General features: G+C 38.5%; 1 protein-coding gene across 8 annotated transcripts in view; it reads right to left on the bottom strand.

The window, feature by feature from the left end:
- Nucleotides 1-1,031: 1,031 nt before the first annotated feature.
- LIMCH1 (LIM and calponin homology domains 1) overlaps nucleotides 1,032-19,797 on the bottom strand; it is a 359,644-nt gene continuing 340,878 nt past the window's right edge. For 6 of the 8 annotated variants that reach the window (XM_011987981.1, XM_011987985.1, XM_011987983.1 and 3 more), the window contains 6 exons: nucleotides 18,585-18,712; nucleotides 16,534-16,655; nucleotides 15,267-15,387; nucleotides 11,473-11,581; nucleotides 8,716-8,818; nucleotides 1,032-3,927 (listed from right to left, as the gene is read on the bottom strand). In XM_011987981.1, coding sequence (XP_011843371.1) covers nucleotides 3,902-3,927; nucleotides 8,716-8,818; nucleotides 11,473-11,581; nucleotides 15,267-15,387; nucleotides 16,534-16,655; nucleotides 18,585-18,712 — 609 coding nt within the window. In that variant the 3' untranslated portion in view covers nucleotides 1,032-3,901. Of the gene's footprint in view, nucleotides 3,928-8,715; nucleotides 8,819-11,472; nucleotides 11,582-13,132; nucleotides 13,211-15,266; nucleotides 15,388-16,533; nucleotides 16,656-18,584; nucleotides 18,713-19,797 lie in introns of all 8 variants that reach the window. The other 2 variants (XM_011987979.1, XM_011987980.1) reach the window with 1 other exon arrangement.

The following is a 19,797-nucleotide window of genomic DNA, read 5'->3' as shown; positions in this document are numbered from 1 at the left end:
GGCAGAGGCTGCAGTGAGCTGAGATCACACCACTGCACTCCAGCCTGGGCAACAAGAGCAAAACTTTGTTAAAAAAAAAAAAAAAAAAGTATCATGTTAAAGCAATTGAAAATTTCAGGGGATTTGCTTGGTATTGCCACCACCTTCAAATTTGGAACAGAGTGCAAGGCAGAATACATGTGTACTTCAGAGAGCCAACAGTGTCAGCGGGATGCTACTTTTTCACAGCAGATTCCCTGGCTCCACACCTGAGGAAAAGGGCCTTAGTAAACACACCTCACATACATAATAAGTGGGGAACATTGGGGCAGTGCTGGGGAAACTGGCAGAATACAGGGACTTCAAAAAGTTTGCCTTGGCTGGGTGCGGTGGCTCATGCCTGTAATCCCAGCACTTTGGGAGATGGATGTGGGTGGATTACTTGAGCCCAGGAGTTCAAGACCAACATGGGCAACATGGAGAAACCCTGTCTCTACTGAAAATACAAAAAACTAGCTGGGTGTGGTGGCACATGCCTGTAATCCCAGCTACTTGGGAAGCTGAAGTGGGAGAACCACCTGAGCCTGGGAGGTCGAGGCTGCAGTGAGCTGAGATTGCGCCACTGTACTCCATTCTGGGCAACAGAGTGAGACCCTGTCTCAAAAAAAAAAAAAAAAGAAAAGAAAAGAAAAAAAGAAGTTTGCCTTGTTTTTGTCTAGCCAGTGCTGCACGCTGACCATTATTTGGTTGTTTCAGACAAATTCACTGGCATTTGCATGGTCTCTGCTGGTTATTGTGTGTCTCATCTCCAGGAGCTTAAACCCTTCCATAGAAGGCAATTCCTCAGTGACCCCTAAACCAGCCAGTGAGTTTGGTTTGCCTTCAATAGCTGACCTCAACTATGCATCAATAGGTATATGCAAACATGCAGCATTGCCATCATCTGTCTATGTAACCCTGGACCAAATGCTACAAGAGAAAGCTTGAGTCTCTCTTTCCCATGTAAGAAAACTAACTGCCATCCCTCCAAAAATAATTAATGGAATACAGAGTTGATTTGAGTATTTTATTTATAAATGTACATTTACTATAAAAGCTGTTGCATTTTAGACAACTTGTTGTTTTTATTTTTTACTGTTTCTCAGAGGCATTTTAGAATAAATATTTTAAATGAAAGTTAGTATAACCGATATAGAACATTGGCCCACCCAGAGCAGTAACATCTTTTGGACGGACTCACATATGAGGTGGATCATTTCAGTTTGTTAAATCTTACACTGTGTATAGATAACTATAATATGTATTGCATTAATCACACTACATAGAAAGGAAATATCATGGAAGTTCGCTACTGAAAAACAAAAAGTTACCCATGATTTTTATTAAAGAGTAGGGACTAGCTTTTGGAGTATGAGAAAAAAAATCAGACATACTTCTTCAGGAACAATAAATCACTCACTTGCCTCATCTGTTTTTTAAACAAACACATTTACATTATAGCTCAATGGAGCAGAGCATTTTTTTTTCCTGGGATCTCAAAGATTATTTGAAAAGAAATAGATCATGCTCATTACGATGCATTGGAAAAAACAAGATCTAGTCTGCCTAAGCTGCCATGTAACAGGCTCCAAATGAAATCTAAATCAAATAGAAATAGAAACAGTTGGCAATTAGAATTTAGTAAATGTTGGAGATGATTCTGTGCTGGTGACTAGTGTTCATTATGGGAAAGCACATTTTGCAGTTGGAGAATGGGGCTTTATTTTTCTTGACTCGATTCTAGCTTCAATACATGTACAATGAGCCTCACTAAGAAATATGTATAAATGGGTTTGTGAAACTAGAAGAGAATGTGCAATATTCATGTAATCCTTACATAACGGATGGAGTTGCACATGTAAAAAGTATTCTATAAAAATCCATTATGAATGACCATATTGTACATGTTTGTGCATTACTGGTGGTACTCTAATATCATGCAAAGTGTAAACATCCACATTATCAAAATATTTAATAAAACATGCAGTGAATAATCAAAATATTGGACTTGATCTGTACATTTTCAAAACAATTTTTCTTTTTAATTTTTTCCTTTTTTCTCTTTTTTTATTTTTATTTTTTCCTGTAAAACAGCAAACACCTCCATGAGAAGTCTTGGAAACTTGGAAGTGACTTCATCTTTCTTCAATGTACTGCATCCATAATTTGTCACTATGTGCAACAGCTTTGCATTTTCTAAGGCACAATTTTTAATGAAATGATGTGTAGATTTCAATCTAATAACAGCTCATCCAAATGACAAATATGGTTGAAATCCCTCCAGTGGCTGAGGAAATTTCTGCACCTATATGGAACCCACATGCAAGGAACCCATCTAGCATGTAATAAATAATCGCTAGCCATACTCAATAAGACACGGAAAAATTATTGCTTACATAACAGAAAAACATCTACTTGACCCCCTTTTATGACTACATCAATCTACTAGGAGTGTATCCACAGTCTACATTCACAAAATGTCATCTTGACTTATTTGCCATTGATTTAAGGCAGAATAAATAGTCCCCCTTTCCCCAGTCTTAAAAACAAAAAACAAAAACCCAGCCTGGAGATCTACATTGTGATGCTTTTTAATAACTTGACTCCTTTCTTGGCCAGCTGAAACTCATCGCACAGGGCAGAAAATAAACCAGCTCTCCACAAGAGTTCCTCTCTAAACTTCTCCACAGGAAAGGTCCGGAGTTCTTGATAGTAAAAAAAGCGATGGAGAGTGGAGGAGAGTCGGTATTCATTGAAGTGGGCAGGGCATAATCTGTGCTGTAGGTTCTTGCTGATCACAGACCAGGGGCTGACCACATCATACACTACGTGGATTCTATTAAGATGGGACTTAATGCTTTTCTTTGGACACCTGTGCTTCAGGCCCTTAAGGAGAACTTGCCAGCAAGGGTGAGCAGTGCTCACACCTAATGATGAACTTATCTCGGTGCCTCATCTTCCATATGCCTCATGTTAAGTCTCTTATTGAAGACTCCTAATCTAGTGTCTCGAGAGAAGCAGGCAACAGAGGACTGATGTCTGACATTGACTCTTTGGAAGATTAAACTTCCTCACAGATTTTGATAATGACTTTGGAAATGATGACTGAAATATTTCCCTCTGCTTTCTTCCTGCCTTCGGGCAATGTCCCAGAGTGTAAATCTAGCTGATATTGCAAGGTTTTGCTTTATTTGATGAACCAGCCTATATTAATGACATAACTTCCAAGGTACACAAAATCTAATACTAACGGTGCAATAATTTATTGGTATAATTTCTACCTCCAAAGGTAAGTAACACAAATGTTTCAGGATTACAGTATATATTATCAAACTAGTGTCTTTGTATTAAAAACAAATTATAGCTCAGAGATAGAGCTTGCTGTGATGTTTAGTTTCTGAAATGCATTAAATTTATCCTCCAGTCTTAGAAGACTGTGTGTCTCAAATTGGCATGTCTTGCACTTTCTGCAACTCAATTTGTAAACATAAAGTGTTTAATTCCTAGAAATTCTAAAACAAAACAGGTTTATTGCATCATTTAGCTAATTCCCAAAGAAGAGAATAATACAGTTTAAACCATAAGCCTGTTTGACCATGCTAAAATCTTTTTTGAGCTATTCAGGATCATTACAACCCCATATTCCTTTGTGTATACTGTGCAAATGCAAAAAAAAAAAACAAAAACAAAAAAAAACCCCAAAACAATAAACAGGAAAAACACAAACACTGTGCTACAAAAGAACAGATACCACCTTTCAGAAGAGCCTTTCAGAAATTAGGTAAATGCTGAGAAGCCCCTGAACTTGGGATTTCATTAAGCAGTTGCCAGGGGACACCCTCAATAAAGAAATGGTGAGTGATCCGGAAGCTTGAAAACCATGTCACAATGTTGTAGGCTGCCCAGCACCTGTGATTAAAACAAACAACAACACAAACAAGGGTGGTCAGGCAACATTTCTCGCTTCAGACATTTTAAAACCTCCCTAATGAACAACTGCCTTTACCACAGTCTCCTCTTGCTGGGGACTGGAAACTTCTCCCATCCTGCTACTTGAAGTGTGGCCCCAGGACAAGTAGTATTGGCATCACCTGGAGTCTGTTTGCAATCCAGGCTCTTGAGCCGCATGCCAGACCCATTTAATGCCGTGCACAGGTGATTCACATGCACCGTGAAGTTTGATCAAATGCTCTGGATTGCCCCTAAACCAAAGCATCTCCATCAAGTTGTCTACCTTGTTATCTGAGGCAAATAAGCAAGAAAATAATCTCTGTTTTCTCAGTTTCCTTAGGTTTTGATTTCTCTAAGAATAAGTACATTGTAATATGAGGAATTTGACATATGATCTAGAAATAAGATTGCTAGATTCAGCAAGTATAAATACACAACACCCAGTACAATATAATTTCAGATAAGCAACACAGAACTTTTCAGTATAAGCATATCCTATCTGATATTTGGGACATACTTATGCTAAATCCAGAGCATGCAATATTTGGGACATACATATACTTAAAAAAATGTATTGTTTATGTGAAATCCAACTTTAACTTGGATAAAAAAAATTCCACTAGGTATCTTATATTTTATCTGGCAATCCTATCTAGAAAGGATCGTTTGGGTTCCGTATTTTCTGCTGAAACCTTCACAGGATTTCTCCTTTTTAGGCACTACTGTTCTGATGAGGCAATTGCAACATCTGAAAAGACCCCAGGGAGTTTGCATTAAATGCTTTTGCGAGAGTGAATGATGGAACAGAACACCATGTACAAAGACACAGTCACCCAACACCCAAGCACAAATGGCACAAGTTAAACATGTGACGGCTGGATGCATGACAGGTCATTTGTTTTGCACTTCCATTCCCATTTACATATGAACTTAAAAACTGTTTACATTGCTTTTAGGAATTGCATTTTAATATGCTGGCATGCTATTTTTCCCTTCAAGAGAAAAATTTCATTTAAATGTGACTAGTTACTTGGAGAAATAGGATTATATATTCAGGTTTTATTATTCCACAAAATGAAATTATTTTGTTTCACTCAGAATGCCTATGATGTAAACCACCCCTCACATCTATCCATCTCCACTCTTCTCAATTTAAATCAAATTTTAAAAAGGAAAGAAAAATGGTTTTTAGCCATTTTTTTCCCATTCTGACTCTTTTATTGCATCTTGGATATATTTGACCAATTCAAGCATATGTATACTTCTCAACTGAATTATAATCCCCTCTACCTATTCATTCCTAAGGTATATTTATTTATTAGGACATCAGCAGAGAAATAAACAGTATTCTCAGATGTGCTGGTCATTCTCTCTGTCACGTGTTAACTTAATTGAAATTAGCCTAAAGATACTAATGTTATCTGGAAAAACGAACATGGGAGAACAGTTAGGAAAATTTTGGAAAAAATAATTGGAAAGAAAGTGACCATTGTTACCCAATATTAAAACATATTATGAAGCTACAATAATTAAAAACATTCAGTAATGGAGAATAAATAGGTTAATAAAACATAATAAAATATCCAGAAATAGACCTAAATATATATGGGAACTCAGTTTATGAGAAAGCTGGCATTTCAAATTAGTGAGAAAAAGAGGGATTATTCATTCAGTGATATTCATACAATTGGCTAATTGGAAAAAAAATCAGGCCAGATATCAACCTCATTTTTTACCCCCAAATACAATCCTGATTATGACATATTTACATGTGAAGAAGAAAAAAAATATTCTAGAATAAATCTCAGCTAAATTTATTTATACACTTTAAATAATGAGAGTTATCCTAAGAAACCTATAATCCAAAAAAGAAACATATATTTATTTTATATGTATTAAATATATATACATTTAATTACATAAAATGAAAATCTTTTGTATGAAAATAAATCACAGAGTGGGAAAACTACTAACCGCAGTATGCGGCAAATTACAAATCAGGTGCCAAATAGAAGAACCGGTAAAGGATAGGGAAGCACTTTACAGAAAAGGAAATGTAAATAGTAAATAAACATATGAAAAGATGTTCAAACTCATAATTACGGAAATACAGATCAAAGCAATATGGTGTTTTTCCCCCACTAAGCAGAGTGGAAATTTTTAATGTTTGGTGATATCCAGAGCTGATACAGTCTTAGAGGAAAAAAAAGAGGGGTCTCTCATACATTTTGCAGGGAGAGTGCACTTTTCTGAATGATAATTAGGCAAGATGTCTGAAAATTTAAAAAGCACATGCCTTTTAAGCCAGCTGTGCTACTGCTCAGAATCTATCCTATGGAGATGCTTTGAAATATTCATCAAGATATATGCACAAGGATGTTCACTTAAAAATAATACTAAAAAATGGGAAACCACCAAAGTGTCCATTCATAGAGAATTAGTTTTAAACTATAAGTCCACACAATGGGATTGCATGCAGCCATTTAAAAGTCATTAAAAAGAAAAAGGAGATACAGCATGTTATCTGGAAAAATTGCCAAGATGTATCATTAAGTTCAAAATGACAGCAACAGAAACAAAGTACAGAACACCATGACTATATGATCATCACCTTTGTGAAATAAAAACCAACACAAATCCAGGTAGATACATCATACTTATATGTATCTCTGTGTGTACATGTGTGCAAGTGTGTTTGCATACACATGTACAAACATATATTCTGCCCCACCCCAAGAAATGATTGGAAAGTGATTACAATGGAGAGTTGCACTTTTAATTTGGTGTCTTTCTGAACAGTTCAATTTTTCTAACCTTATATCATCTATAACTTTTATTTATTCATTGAATGTCTATAGAAGTATCTAGGCAGAGAAAACAATGGGCCTTGTTTTCTCTAGTAAATCCTGGTAAAACACTATATTTAAAATATAAAATAAAGAAAAAATCATTTTTGTGGCCTACCTCCAAATCACTTTCTTATTTTTCAGCTCATTACAGGAACTCCATGGTTTTGAGATTGAAAGCAGTTAATGCCCTTTATATTTGCATACTTAAGAGAAAAATTCCTGGTCTTGAATTAAAAAGCTAATTTCCAAAAGAAATGACAATGAATCACCCAACCTCTCAATTTAAAAATATCTAGATGAAAAGAGGTCACTGTCACCCAGAGGGGGGTTCACATTTGTTCTGCTGGCATCCTTCAAGCACTTGAAATTATGAAACAAACTCAGATCTACAGCACTTTTCAAATCTTTCTGAGCAGTTCTTCAACCTAATAGTGCCCTCTTCTGGTTCCATAAATTACATTCAGCTGGTTCACTGAGGTTCACTGAGGTAGAGAAAAAGAACAATCTATAGAAGACCATAGGAAAAATTACATTGAAATCTGGGAGAAAAGAGTTTAGTTTTCCTTGTTAGCATATAAAAGCAAAAGTCCAGTTTAAGTAATATACGTATAATTATTACCTATTATACATGTATTATATGTGTTCATTTGTGTGTATATATTTATGATATATGGTATACTATTTATGTATTTTAATATATATAATATATGGTATAAAAATTAATATCATGCATGATATAAATAGTCCAGTTTAATAGTAGCGGCTCTAAGTTGGAACTGTTTTGATCTCAAGTCAAGTATTTATTATAGATCTAAACTACCTGGGTTTGATTAAATTTTTAATTCCCATCATTTTATTAATAGGCATACATTTAAGTGAATTTACTAAATCTATAGCTATAAAACAAATTACTTTCAATTTTTATTCTTAAAGTTTTCAGTCATGCAGAGATTTGAGATCCATGTAAAAAGGCAGTAAAAACGTGACTTCACTTTGAGAAATAGTCAAATTCTTGAGTTTCACACTCCCTATCTTCACTCCAATTTTTTAAAAGAGTTTCTGACTGATGAATCTGCACTAAAAGGTCTTCTGCTGTCTAGGTGACCCACCAGAAGGACTGTACTCATGATGGAGAATGAGGAGACATTCCGAGGCAAGCCACTGGCCATTTTCAGATTTTCTAAACGGCGGCTAGGCAACAGCACCCTCTGCTGCCCTGCAAACTAACATGAACCTTCCACAGTAGGAGGCCCGGATGCAAGATGGGAAAGCAGGCTTCTCATTTACTAAGGCAGCAAATAATTTGTTAAGCGCATATTGTTACTAAGGTATTGTAGAGATAGGAGGTGGGGAAGAATCCACAGAGAAGTAGAACCACCCATCATTGTTGCCTCTCAAGGAACTTTCCATTCAGTTGGGAACACATATGACGTAATGAAACTCCTGAATGTAGGGCGTGCACACATTGATGAGTTGGTGCTCCATCTGATAAACGGTGGAGAGCCACTCTCCATATTTAACCATCCCCAAACGGTGCCAGTTGTCTAAAGACATGCCTGAACAAGTGAGCAGCGTTTGACAGACCTTACATCTCCTTTCTATGGCACCAAAATCTCTGTAGTGAGCTCAGGCAATGTTTCGACCTGCTAGTGTGCTGATGCACTTCAGGATAAAAAGAATCGGTCTACATTGTAGCAGTAAACTTCCAGGAAGAAACGAGTGGTAAATAAATGGTTATTTCACTATCTTTTTTTTTTTTAAACCTAGATGTTAAAAAACCTTTCTCTCAGAGTAGAGTGCCAATGGCTGGGGAAAAATATTTGAATTTTTAAATTGGGTCCTAAGGAAGACATATGATTATACTCGGTCATCATGAGGCATTCTCCCCAGTACTTACTTCTGGATCGCATGTAGCAATCATTACAGTTCAGAAGACCATTTCGAATCCTAACATCAGTCCCACTCACTGCATCTCCAAGCTGGCCTTTACAAATTCCACACTATAGGGTAAAAAGAACAGACATCATAAGATGCATAAGGAATTGTTTCTTTATAATGTTTAGTTACTGTTTATGTGAATAGCACAACAATCCCTACTACAATCACCACATTTGTGGAGCATCTATTATGTGTAAGATGCTGCACCAGTGTCAACTTACAGCAAAAGCAAATATACGGTTAGCATTTTACCTTAATTCCTTGCATTTTACAGAGAAGGACACTGGTTCAGAGACGTTCGTTGACTTGTCCCAAGGTTGTGAAGCTGATAAGTGGTAGCAGGTTGACTCTAAAGCCTAGCCTCTTAACCTCTATCATACACCATTTCTCAATCAAAATGGAAGAACCATTTCAAATGCATTAAACCCTAGTGGCTTTAAATAAACACATGGTCCACGAGTTATCAATTGAAACGTGTCCATCAATAATCTTTAAAGGCTTGCCAGCATTGTTGCTAAGTTCTACCAGATCAAAATTTCTAGGAAGTAGCTGTTCCATTTTTAAATTTTATTTATTTATTTATTTTTTAAGACAGTGTCTCGCTCTGTCGGCCAGGCTGGAGTGCGGTGGCATGATCTCAGCTCACCGCAACCTCCACCTCCTGGGCTCAAGCAATTCTTCTGCCTCAGCCTCCTATGTAGATGGGATTACAGGTGTGTGCCACCACGCCTGGGTAATTTTTCTGTATTTTTAGTAGAGACGGGGTTTCACCATGTTGGCCAGGCTGGCCTCAAACTTCTGACCTCAGGTGATCTGCCTGCCTCGGCCTCCCAAAGTGCTGGGATTACAGGCATGAGCCACCGTGCCCAGCCAACTGTTCCATTTTATATTTCCACATTAAAGGCAATGATATTCAGAGCAACAAACCCACTGGGAATTTCCACCAACACAGGCTGAGTACAGAAGGAGACTGTAGGATATACTTGGAGTTTGTACCAGAAGGGTACAAAGGGCAGTGGAAGTTGGTCTGGGTGCCAACCTCTTGCAGGAGGACCAGGATCTAGCCCCTAATTCATGCTCTAAGGTGAGCTGGGACAGAGTGAGGCTTCATCCAAATTATGTTATAAGCTGCCTCTACGTTGCAAGAGTGGGGAATACATCCAAGAGGGGATGTACCTTAAAGTGTCAGGCCAACTCCAGGAAGTGAATGATTAGAGCGAATAAAGGCCTTGAGAGTTAAGAAGGCAAGTTTCTTGACCCTTGAGAATCTGCAAAGAGCCCTTACCACCCTGCTCATTTCTAGCCCTGATAAAGTTTCTGAGAATAGAATGCAGTGTTGAAACATATTTCTTGGCATAACTACAAATCTTAAAAAGCATATTCCTTGAGCCTCAAAACACTCCTAGACAATTTAGGACATACATTATCTAGCTTAATCTTTACAATGAGAATATTTTTGCTTGTCCTTTGTGGAATGGTTCTCTATAGAAATAAAATAAAACTTAGGAAACTGTGGTCTCATTCTAATACTTTTGATAAATGAAATCTAAAATAAGTATCTATGTTGTGTTTTGCCTATGATAAATCTTGCTTTCAAGTGATTACTGGTATTATTAAATTAATAATTTGGGGACAACTTCACTGACTTTCTCTTAGCTTATCGGCAAAGTGGGAGTTATTTTAAACCCAGGCAACTTTACTTCATAGCCAAGGAAACTACCAACAAGAAATAAGAGAAAATTCAAGAAGGGAAAAGAAAGTATGTCAGCATTATGCAGACCAAGAAATGACTCCTCCTCAGGGACAGAGGGTTTGCCTTCAAAAATTACATATTATTTTGAAATGTGTCCATGAGTGGAAAATAAAGACAGGATATGCTGATACAGTCCAGCTTATAAATTTCATAATAAATCAGGTATAACTGGTTAACTCATCTACTTATTACCAAGAGATCTGGGACTAGAATCTAGGCCTCATTTTCTATTTATTTACTAATTCATTCACCTAAAAATATTTATTGACACCTACTCTGCTAGGTAGAGAGGAAAGAATGGTAAGCAAGACAGATATGGTCCCTGCCCTTACGGAGTTTCAGTTTATTAGAGGAGATAATATTTAAATAATTCGATAATCAGTAATAAGGACCAAGAAAGGTTCTATAAGGACCTGTAACAAAGGCAACTTAATCTGGGTGGGCAGGGCAGCTTTTTTGAAGGAGTGATATTTAATCTAAGATTACAGACACATTCATTCTGAGACCTACAATTTTCTAACTAGCCACTGAATTGACAGACAATTTTCCACTAGGTCAAAGACTAAAACCGTTTCACATTAAGTCATAAGAGTTTAAGAAACAGCATAGACATTACATTCCAAATAAATCCACATGGCCCTAAAAGATTTGGAAGAGCATCATCCTCCCCAGCGTCCCATTCTCAGCCTCTCGCTGAAGTATATGTTCTTTAGCAACAAAAACTGTTTTGTAAGGACAAACTGCACAAACCTTTCTGCTTCTTCTAATCTGACATCCCAGAGGGATTCGTGATAGGAGACCTTCCTTCTGAAGGATGGAATCCAACCACACATCTATACAACCCAGACAGGGAGACCTCACAGACAAAGCCCTCCAGAATTTCTAAGAGGCATTTCTCAGCACAGAACGATGCCAAAAGACATCACGACATTGTGTCTGGAGAGAAAAGCAGTAAGTACGTACCCTGAAACACTGGATGTGAAAATAGAGATTGAGGGTCTCGATGATCATCGCAGCTCCTTTACCCAAAGGAAGCCCACAGGAAGAGCATAGCTTCTTTCCACTTATAGACCTAGGTTTAAAAATATACGTCACAATAAAACTTCAGTTTAGAATACCTGGTCAAACACACAGACATGTAACCTCATGCAAAAATGAAAACATGGATTTTTAAGATGCCTACATCATGAATAAAATGAGAATGACAAAACTGATGATGAACTGGAGATTCAACATTAGATATAAATGGCAAACAACTGCCAGACTAAATATACTAGGTCTCCACTGTGGTACTGAATCTGGTGCGTGTGTTTAAGTTATTAGGCTATTTGTTTCAAGAAGTTTGTGCTGTAGTCTATTCAAATGCCTCAGAATGATTCAATATATTTATCATACTTTTTTATAAGTCCTAAAAGATAACTGAGTTTCACTTTGCTGAGGTTTCAATGTTGCTTTTAAATTTCCTGTAAGTGATTCACTGGTCCACTACAGCATTTCTTTTTATTTACTAAGAAAACAACATTTTTGTTTGAAAATAATCACCTGTGATACAGCAGACTAGGCAGAGGGCCCAGAGTGGTGAGATTTAATGTCTGCTCTGTCACCAACCTTTTAATAGGAAAGGATTGGACCAGATTATCTCTATGACTTCTTCCAGTGCAAACACTCTGTGAATGAAGGCACTTGCCTTCTCTCTAAACTGTAAGCCTCTTGAGGGCAGGACTGAATCTACCTCCTCTCTGTACCCCTGCAGCATCCAGTACAGTGCCCAGCAATGGACTGGAACCAAACCAGCAGAGCAAAACCAGGTCAGAGGACACCATCAGCAACCCATCTGAAACTAGACAGCTGTCCTCTGAAAGGCAGCTTTTGTACAACTAAGATCGTATTGCAATGATGCCAGATGTCTGAGACACTCTTGGAATTACACAAGGAATTTTAAAATATGCAATATCATTTGAAAACCAGCAGGATACAGAGGGACAGGAGAAACAGAAAGGAAGACAGTAGAAAAGAGGAAGAGTTCCCCTAACCAAATGCTATTTATTAGTATTTCCCTTTTATCCAATAGTTAAATGAAATTTCTACATCAAAGAAAATCTCTGAGTACTCAGTAATTTGTCTCTCCAGGGAACGGGAATTCAGGCAGCTTTTTAAAATATCATGGGGCCCCGTTAATGTCCAGAAGTCATCATTAGAGAGCTGGAGTAGGTTAGAAGGATGAAGTTTCGTTTGTCAGCCTCCGCCTGGTTCTCTGTAAGAGCCACGAGCGGATCCTGCCTAGAAGGGCTGAGGCCTCTTGGAGGGAAAGGCGCCAGCTTTGGAGCCCAGCAATTGTCTGGTGGATTTTATTATTAAATTGGAGGTTCCACACAATGTAATTAAAGCCCTGTGGCCATAGCGGCACCAATGTCACAGGCCTGACTTTTTCTATTGCAGCTGATAAATCTGCAGGCAGATGAACAATGTTCTCTTTCCTCTTGCCTGTGTGTGTGTGTAGGAAGAGATGTGGATGGACGCATCCCTCAAAATCATTTGGCAAGCACTAATTCAGTTGAAATGATGCTTGGCAAGCTCTAGTCACAACAAAGCAGCCTCAGAAAGGCCTGCTGACCTCTTGTACCTGTTTGGTGACTGACCGGGAGGGGTGGGAGAACAGGGAGAGAAAGGCCCAGCCTGGAAGTGCTCTCGGGGACTTTTCCTGTAATGTGGTAAAGGAGTCAGAAATTATGACAAGTAAAGAGAAGCCAAACTCCATTTAAAAAAGACATTTTAGATTAGGAAAATAAAATAAAATGAAACTTTCTTGACAACCAAATCAAAGACCACAGCGTTTCCTGCCAGTATTTTATTTTTTAAATGAACAAAAATACTAATAATGTCTAGCAAGAATTGTACATGGATTAACTACATAAAATCAAAACCAGGTTGGCATGCTGGCATTGCTGAACAGAAAAGACAGAATATTTTTATAATCTTTATTTTTAGTTAATTTCTTCGTGAGCTAAAATTGCCAGGTTGTTTTTTAAGTTGCTTGCCAAACTGCTTTGGCATGCTACTTAGATATAAAAATGATGGATTCTGTGGAAGGGGAAAGATGAGGAGGGATCCAGGGGAGATCTTCAAGGAGAGCCCAGAGATGAAGGGCAGACCTTAAAGGAGCTCTTTTCAGTGACTTCCCTTATCAACAAATTCATTATGGGTATGTGTGATGAAGGGTCATGTTCAAAACATGTAACAACTGGTATATCGTAGGCATCAACAAGTCAGAATGGCTCCCAGCTAGAAGCTACCAGAACGGTTGTACGTGAGCCCTGCCTGTGATTAAGCCATCAGTTCTGGGCTCTTGCTTTTAAAAGTGAATATCATTTGTAAAGAAAGGGGTAGAACACAGAAAAGAACAAGGGAAAGAAAAATACCAACACGGAAGCGAACAGCGTGTGAGTCCACCTGTCTTCCGCTTTCAGCAGAACTCCCTGACCCTGCTTCCCACCCAAACCTCCCTTGCCAGCGAAAGCTTGTCTTCTTCAAATATCACATTTTCATGTAACACCCTAAAGTATAAGTACCAATGCTTAAAAAAAGATTAAACATCACTGCAATAATCAATAACAATAGTGATTACTTCCAGGCAATTTTAACTTCTATTGATTCGAGTGTCACATAGACAAATAGAAATAAAACTGGATAGACATAAAAGAAACAGAGGAAATGGTTCAAATATTGCATTGGGGTAAAGGAAAATGTAACAAGAAAATATAAGGCAATAAATAAATATTTTTCTCTTACAAAACAAGTTATCATCATCATCATCATCATCATCATCATCATCATCATCATCATCTTCATCACCTGCACTTACTATTAGCCAGGCACAAAACCCTGTGAGGTAGGGACTATTGTCATTCCCATTTTGTAAATGAGGCAGAGGAAGATTAAGTAATATGCTCAGGGTCCAATGTTGGTAAGTGGCCGAGCCAAAATCCGAATGGAGGTGGTCTGGCTCTAGGTAGAATGACTGGTTACAGTACTATGACTGTTATAACATTTTAAACATTGTGATTATAAGGTATCTCTGGCTCAAATGTGATCTTATTGTGCAACTGAGGGTTCATTTTGAATTCCTCTACTACTTAATCAGTTAAATAATCTGGACATGTTATTTAACTTCCCTGAGCCTCAATTTCGTTGTCTGTAAAATGGCAGGAACAATCTCATAAAGTTATTGGAAGAGTTCAGTGAGTTAATAGATAAAGAGGAGATAAATATATGTAAACTCTTCAACAGGGTGCCTACTGTAATGAAATGGTTCAAACATGATAGAAACTATTATTGTCAAAAATACTTTCTTACAAAATTAAAATACGACCCAGGTAGTTACCTTAAGGGAGAGCATAACAATGAGAGAGTAACATTTTTTTCTTGAACGAAACTTTGTCCACAGACTTTGAGGTGATTTAACTCAAATCAATTACAAACACAACAGGCCTGCACCTGCTTTCCAATGTTTAAATTTGTGGGCTAAAAATATAACTTTGCCTATTACAACTCGATAAATTCAGAGTACATATTCACTTGCCAGAAAGACTGCCCCAAACTTCCAGTTATGTTGACTATCTTGTCAATAAGATTTAATGGAGAGAAAGCACAAAAATGTGGCTGTCATCTTGCCATCTCACCTTTTTCATTCTTCCCCCTTCTAAGTTAATGAATTTTTCAAAAAGGGAATCCCACAACCATCGTGTCTGGTTACTCACTTCCGCCTTTCACTGGGAGACTCGATCTGATGGTTAATGCTTTTATCCAGTGGGAGGGTTTTTGGCTTCACGTCTTCTGAACTGTGCATTGGATTTGATACCTGCTGATTCTGGGATGGATCTGAGGCCAATTAAAGAACATAAATGTAGTGCACAGTAAAATCACCTTACTACCCAGGAAGTCACCTTTCTTTAAAGTGCTAACGCCTGTTGAGGTTTCATAGCGATTTCATGCAGGTCATGGGCACATGGTGGTTAGAGAGGCCACTTAAATCACTGCATCACGATTTAGTTCTGGAAGCAAAGGAGGTTAGGAACCATGCCCTTTCCCCTCGCTGATTTCTGATGTCATAAAACAGTACTTTAAAACACTGACTTCTTATGCATGAAAGAAAGCAAATCTGGGTGGACGCAATTATAATCTGGAACATCATTTCTAAAACACAGTGAACACCCATTGCTTTCTCTGACTCATGGATCACATCAACTGCGATGTGGTTTAAATCCACAGGGCACCTGAATGGTATTCAGCTTGCAGGGATATCTCTGTTTGGGAACATGCACAAATCTATGCTTATGTATTATAATCAACCCAGGTAAATATCTGTGTAGACAACAGGCTAAAGAGTGTAAGGCAAAATTCATTAATTCCACCATTATTGCTTTGGCAATAAATACATTTACCAGGGTAACTCTTTCATCCTCTTAGCTCACTCCTCCTCTTTATATCATTCAGCACTTGAAGTTTCAGTTATCTCGGAATGATACTGAAGACGCTCGGCATGTAGAATTTGGTCATTTTGGTGAGGAATACATTTAAATTTTGTTGTGGCGAGCCAGGAGTGTGGGAGACACAGGTGGGAATGAGGGTGAAGTGGCAATGGGAGCTGACGGGACCTTCCCAACATTCCAGCACCCGCATCTCACCCAGCTTTGGGGATTCCACTCCTCCATAAGCATTTTATGGGGAGATTATGTCCAATGGTGGAATTAGGAATTTGAGGAAGTCTCAGAATGCACTACTACTTATGAAGGTCAAAGGTTTTCTGTAAAGTTCCTTTTTTTTAAAGTGCGAACACCGTCTCAGGTCTCACTGAGTCCCCAGCACACAGTGGTGGGAGTTTATTTGCTATATATTGGGCATAAGCTAGAAGTCCAGGGCCCTTAGAAAGAAGCCTGCAGCCAGCAGAGATCATAGCTTTCTGGACAATGTGAGGGTCTAACAACAATTTAAACATTGAATGAAACTGGTCTTCTCCATTCTTACCCTGAGCAAGCTGTGGATTCGTCCCACAGCGTGGGGCCCCAGCCTCGGTATCCAGCTGATGGTCTTCATGAACTCCTTTTGATACAGGGTTTCCAGAATGAGCCAAGGCCCCTTGAGTTAGGCTGTTAAAATAAAGAGGTATACGTCAGAGCAGACAGAAAAGTAACTGAATGAAACTTCTTGGTCCTATAACTTAAAGGATGGAAGTACCAATTATAATATAAAAAAAGAGATGGGACTGTTTATTTATTCTTTTTATTTTAAAATAGATTTAAAATGATAAAGTACTACAAATTTCTATTATCCATCCATTTAACAAGCTCAACAAACTATCATTTCTGATGCCTTCTCTGTCCACGAAGGTCTTCATTCTAATAATTTCAAGGAATGCCAGTGCTAACCTGATGTTCACAAGAGAGGACTTACTGTAAAAATCATTTAGCCACATGAAACCTTTGAAGACCATGGTCACTCACTGGCCTTTCAGTGGCTTCTGTGTGCAAAGAATGAACAGATGGAGGAGATAAAAGGAAAGTTTTTCTGGTGAAAACAGGGACAGCCTGGAGAACTAGCTAAAATTCATGTAAAACGTCTGTCTGGAGAAATTGCAAAAATGCAAAAAATTGCAAAAATGAAGGTAAAAGGTTTTCTGTAAAGTTACATTTTTTGTACATTTTGTAAATAGCTTATCAGCATCATTCAGCTCTTCCTGACTAGTGGTTTTCATTACATAAAAGTCCCTTTCAAGAGTGTAAACTGGAAAGTCATCCAAGGGCCCTATAGTTTCTGGACATAGGCCTGAGCACCTGCAGCTTACAATTTAACCAGTCTTCTAGCTAATGAGCATAGGAGGATTCTCAGGGCAAAATCCTATCCGGAGAGCTCTGCTCCCAGCCAAACTTTCAAGTTGGCCAGTCTTTGAAAATGACACTTAGCCTTTCATGCCTCAGATCCCTCTGGGATGCTGGTGTGTGTGTACATGCATGCACTCTTGCCAATACCTATCTGGTATCTCGGAGCCCAGAGGAAAACATCTTTCTCATGAACAACATGTTGGTTGCAGAGCACTGCCAGCTTCCTGGGCTTTCTGTAGGTCCCTTCTAGCTAAGGGATGGGGTGGGGTGGCATCAATAAATCCATTACAACCCACAGCCACAAACAGAGTCTGCTCCAGTCTGAGCTAGTTTTGAGTGCTCCAGGGGTCTCTAGCTGTCCTTTTCTGATCTCCCATGGAACACAGTAGAGCATGGATGGGGTGACTACCCATAATCAATTGACTAGTTGGTTATCCTTTATATTATCACCAGAATAAACATGGTTTCTTACAGCTCAGGGGATAATAATGGCCAAGTTCAGGTCCACAGTGAAACCACAGTGGTGGGACCCCAGGTTCTCATTTCAATTTCTATCACTCCAGACACATTCATCATTTCAAGTGAGTAATACTTAGGTTTGGGGCTTTGAATCAGCTTTTGAAGACTGATACTGTCCCCTTTGTTTAAAAAAGAGTTTGCCTTTTTAAAAGTAAGGCTACTTAGGCCAGGCACGGTGGCTCACATCTGTAATCCCAGTACTTTGGGAGGCGGAGGCAGGTGGATCACCTGAGGTCAGGAGTTTGAGACCAGCCTGACTAACATGGCGAAACCCTATGTCTACTAAAAATACAAAAATTAGCTGGCTGTGGTGGCACGTGCCTATAGTGCCAGCTACTTGGGAGGCTGAGGCAGGAGACTCACTTGAACCTGGGAGGTGGCAATTGCAGTGAGCCAAGATCGCACCATGGCACTCCAGCCTGAGACAGAGTGAGACACCATCTCAAGAAAAAAAAAAAAGAAAGAAAGAAAAAAGAGAAGGCTATTTATATTCAAGAGCATAGGGACACTGATTTTAGACCTATTACAAAATATGTCCAAGCAATATGTAATGTATTACTGGAACATTCATTTCAAAGCTGAATATAATTTGCATCAGCAAAGAGTACCCTTCCTGGGCATGCACGAGTAGAGTCCAGCTTTGTAAATTTTCATGGACGGCCTGAAATGGGCTCATACCTGCCCTTCTCCTCCAGTCGATCACTTTCCCTAGTCTTCAGCAATAAGTCACTGTCATCTCCCTGGAATGATTTCTTCCATCTTCTGTCTTGTTTTTCATCTTGACAGTTTCCCAGATCTATCTTATTCTAAGGAGAAAAACAATGAAAATCTTAAGTATACATTTTAAATACACTGTATAACCCTTATCTCTGGCCAGGGATATCTGAAGTATTTTTCAATCATGTTGCCTATAATTTAAAAACAGTTGTCCAAATTAACTGAATAGCCACTGATTTCTAACTACTTGGAATAAATGTATAATCTGAATCTCTTTTGAAAGCTATTACAAAAGGGAATTGATTAGAAAACCCCTCTTTCAAAATAAAACAGTCATAGGATTGCTCATTTCAGGACAAATGGTTTTCTGGTATCCACAGGTTATTTTCCTTTATGTGGAATATGGACTATCCAGGTCTTGATATAACTTCTGCCCTATCCTTCCATCTTCTATGACCTTATTTGGGGAATGTGGAGGCAGACCAGACTTTATAGGCTCTCTCTGGCCTTCAAAGACAACATGTAAATTTCTTGAGAATTTTTGTTTGTTTTTAGTGCTGTCCTACATAAGTTCATTTTATTTATTTATTTAGGGTTTTTAATTTGTTTTTTGTTTTGTTTTTAAGTTTCGGGGTACATGTGCAGGATGTGCAGGTTTGTTACATAAACAGGTGCCATGGTGGTTTGCTGCACCCATCACCTAGGTGTTAAGCCCAGCATCCATTAGCTAGTTTTTAAAAATTATTATTATTTCCTTTAGAGATAGGGTCTTGTTCTCTCACCCAGGCTGGAGTACAGTGGTGCAATGGCAAGATCATGTTCACTGTAGCCTTTACCTCCCGGGCTTAAGGGATCCTTCTGCCTCAGCCTCCCAGGCAGCTGGGACTACAAGTCTTGTGGAATGTGGGGGGTGAGAAGCGATTTTCATGGACGCTGGTGGAGAACATATTATTAACATCTCTGCTGCTGCCAAACAATGGAAAGGAATGTATAGTATGGCAGAGGGGAATAAATGTCTATTGAATGAATGAATGATCTGGCAACTGGTCTGTGAGAAGAACATTCCAGAACATGACTTCACTAATTGAGATCTTGCCAGCCAGGTGTGGAGAGACTCTGGCTTCCAGCCTACTGGGATAGATCTGGCTGGGGTAATGACTTTACTGCTCCACAG

This window comes from Mandrillus leucophaeus, unplaced genomic scaffold, assembly GCF_000951045.1.
Source record: "Mandrillus leucophaeus isolate KB7577 unplaced genomic scaffold, Mleu.le_1.0 Scaffold320, whole genome shotgun sequence".
In the NCBI taxonomy this organism is placed as follows: Eukaryota; Metazoa; Chordata; class Mammalia; order Primates; family Cercopithecidae; genus Mandrillus; species Mandrillus leucophaeus.
This window is presented reverse-complemented; position numbering and strand designations above follow the sequence as displayed.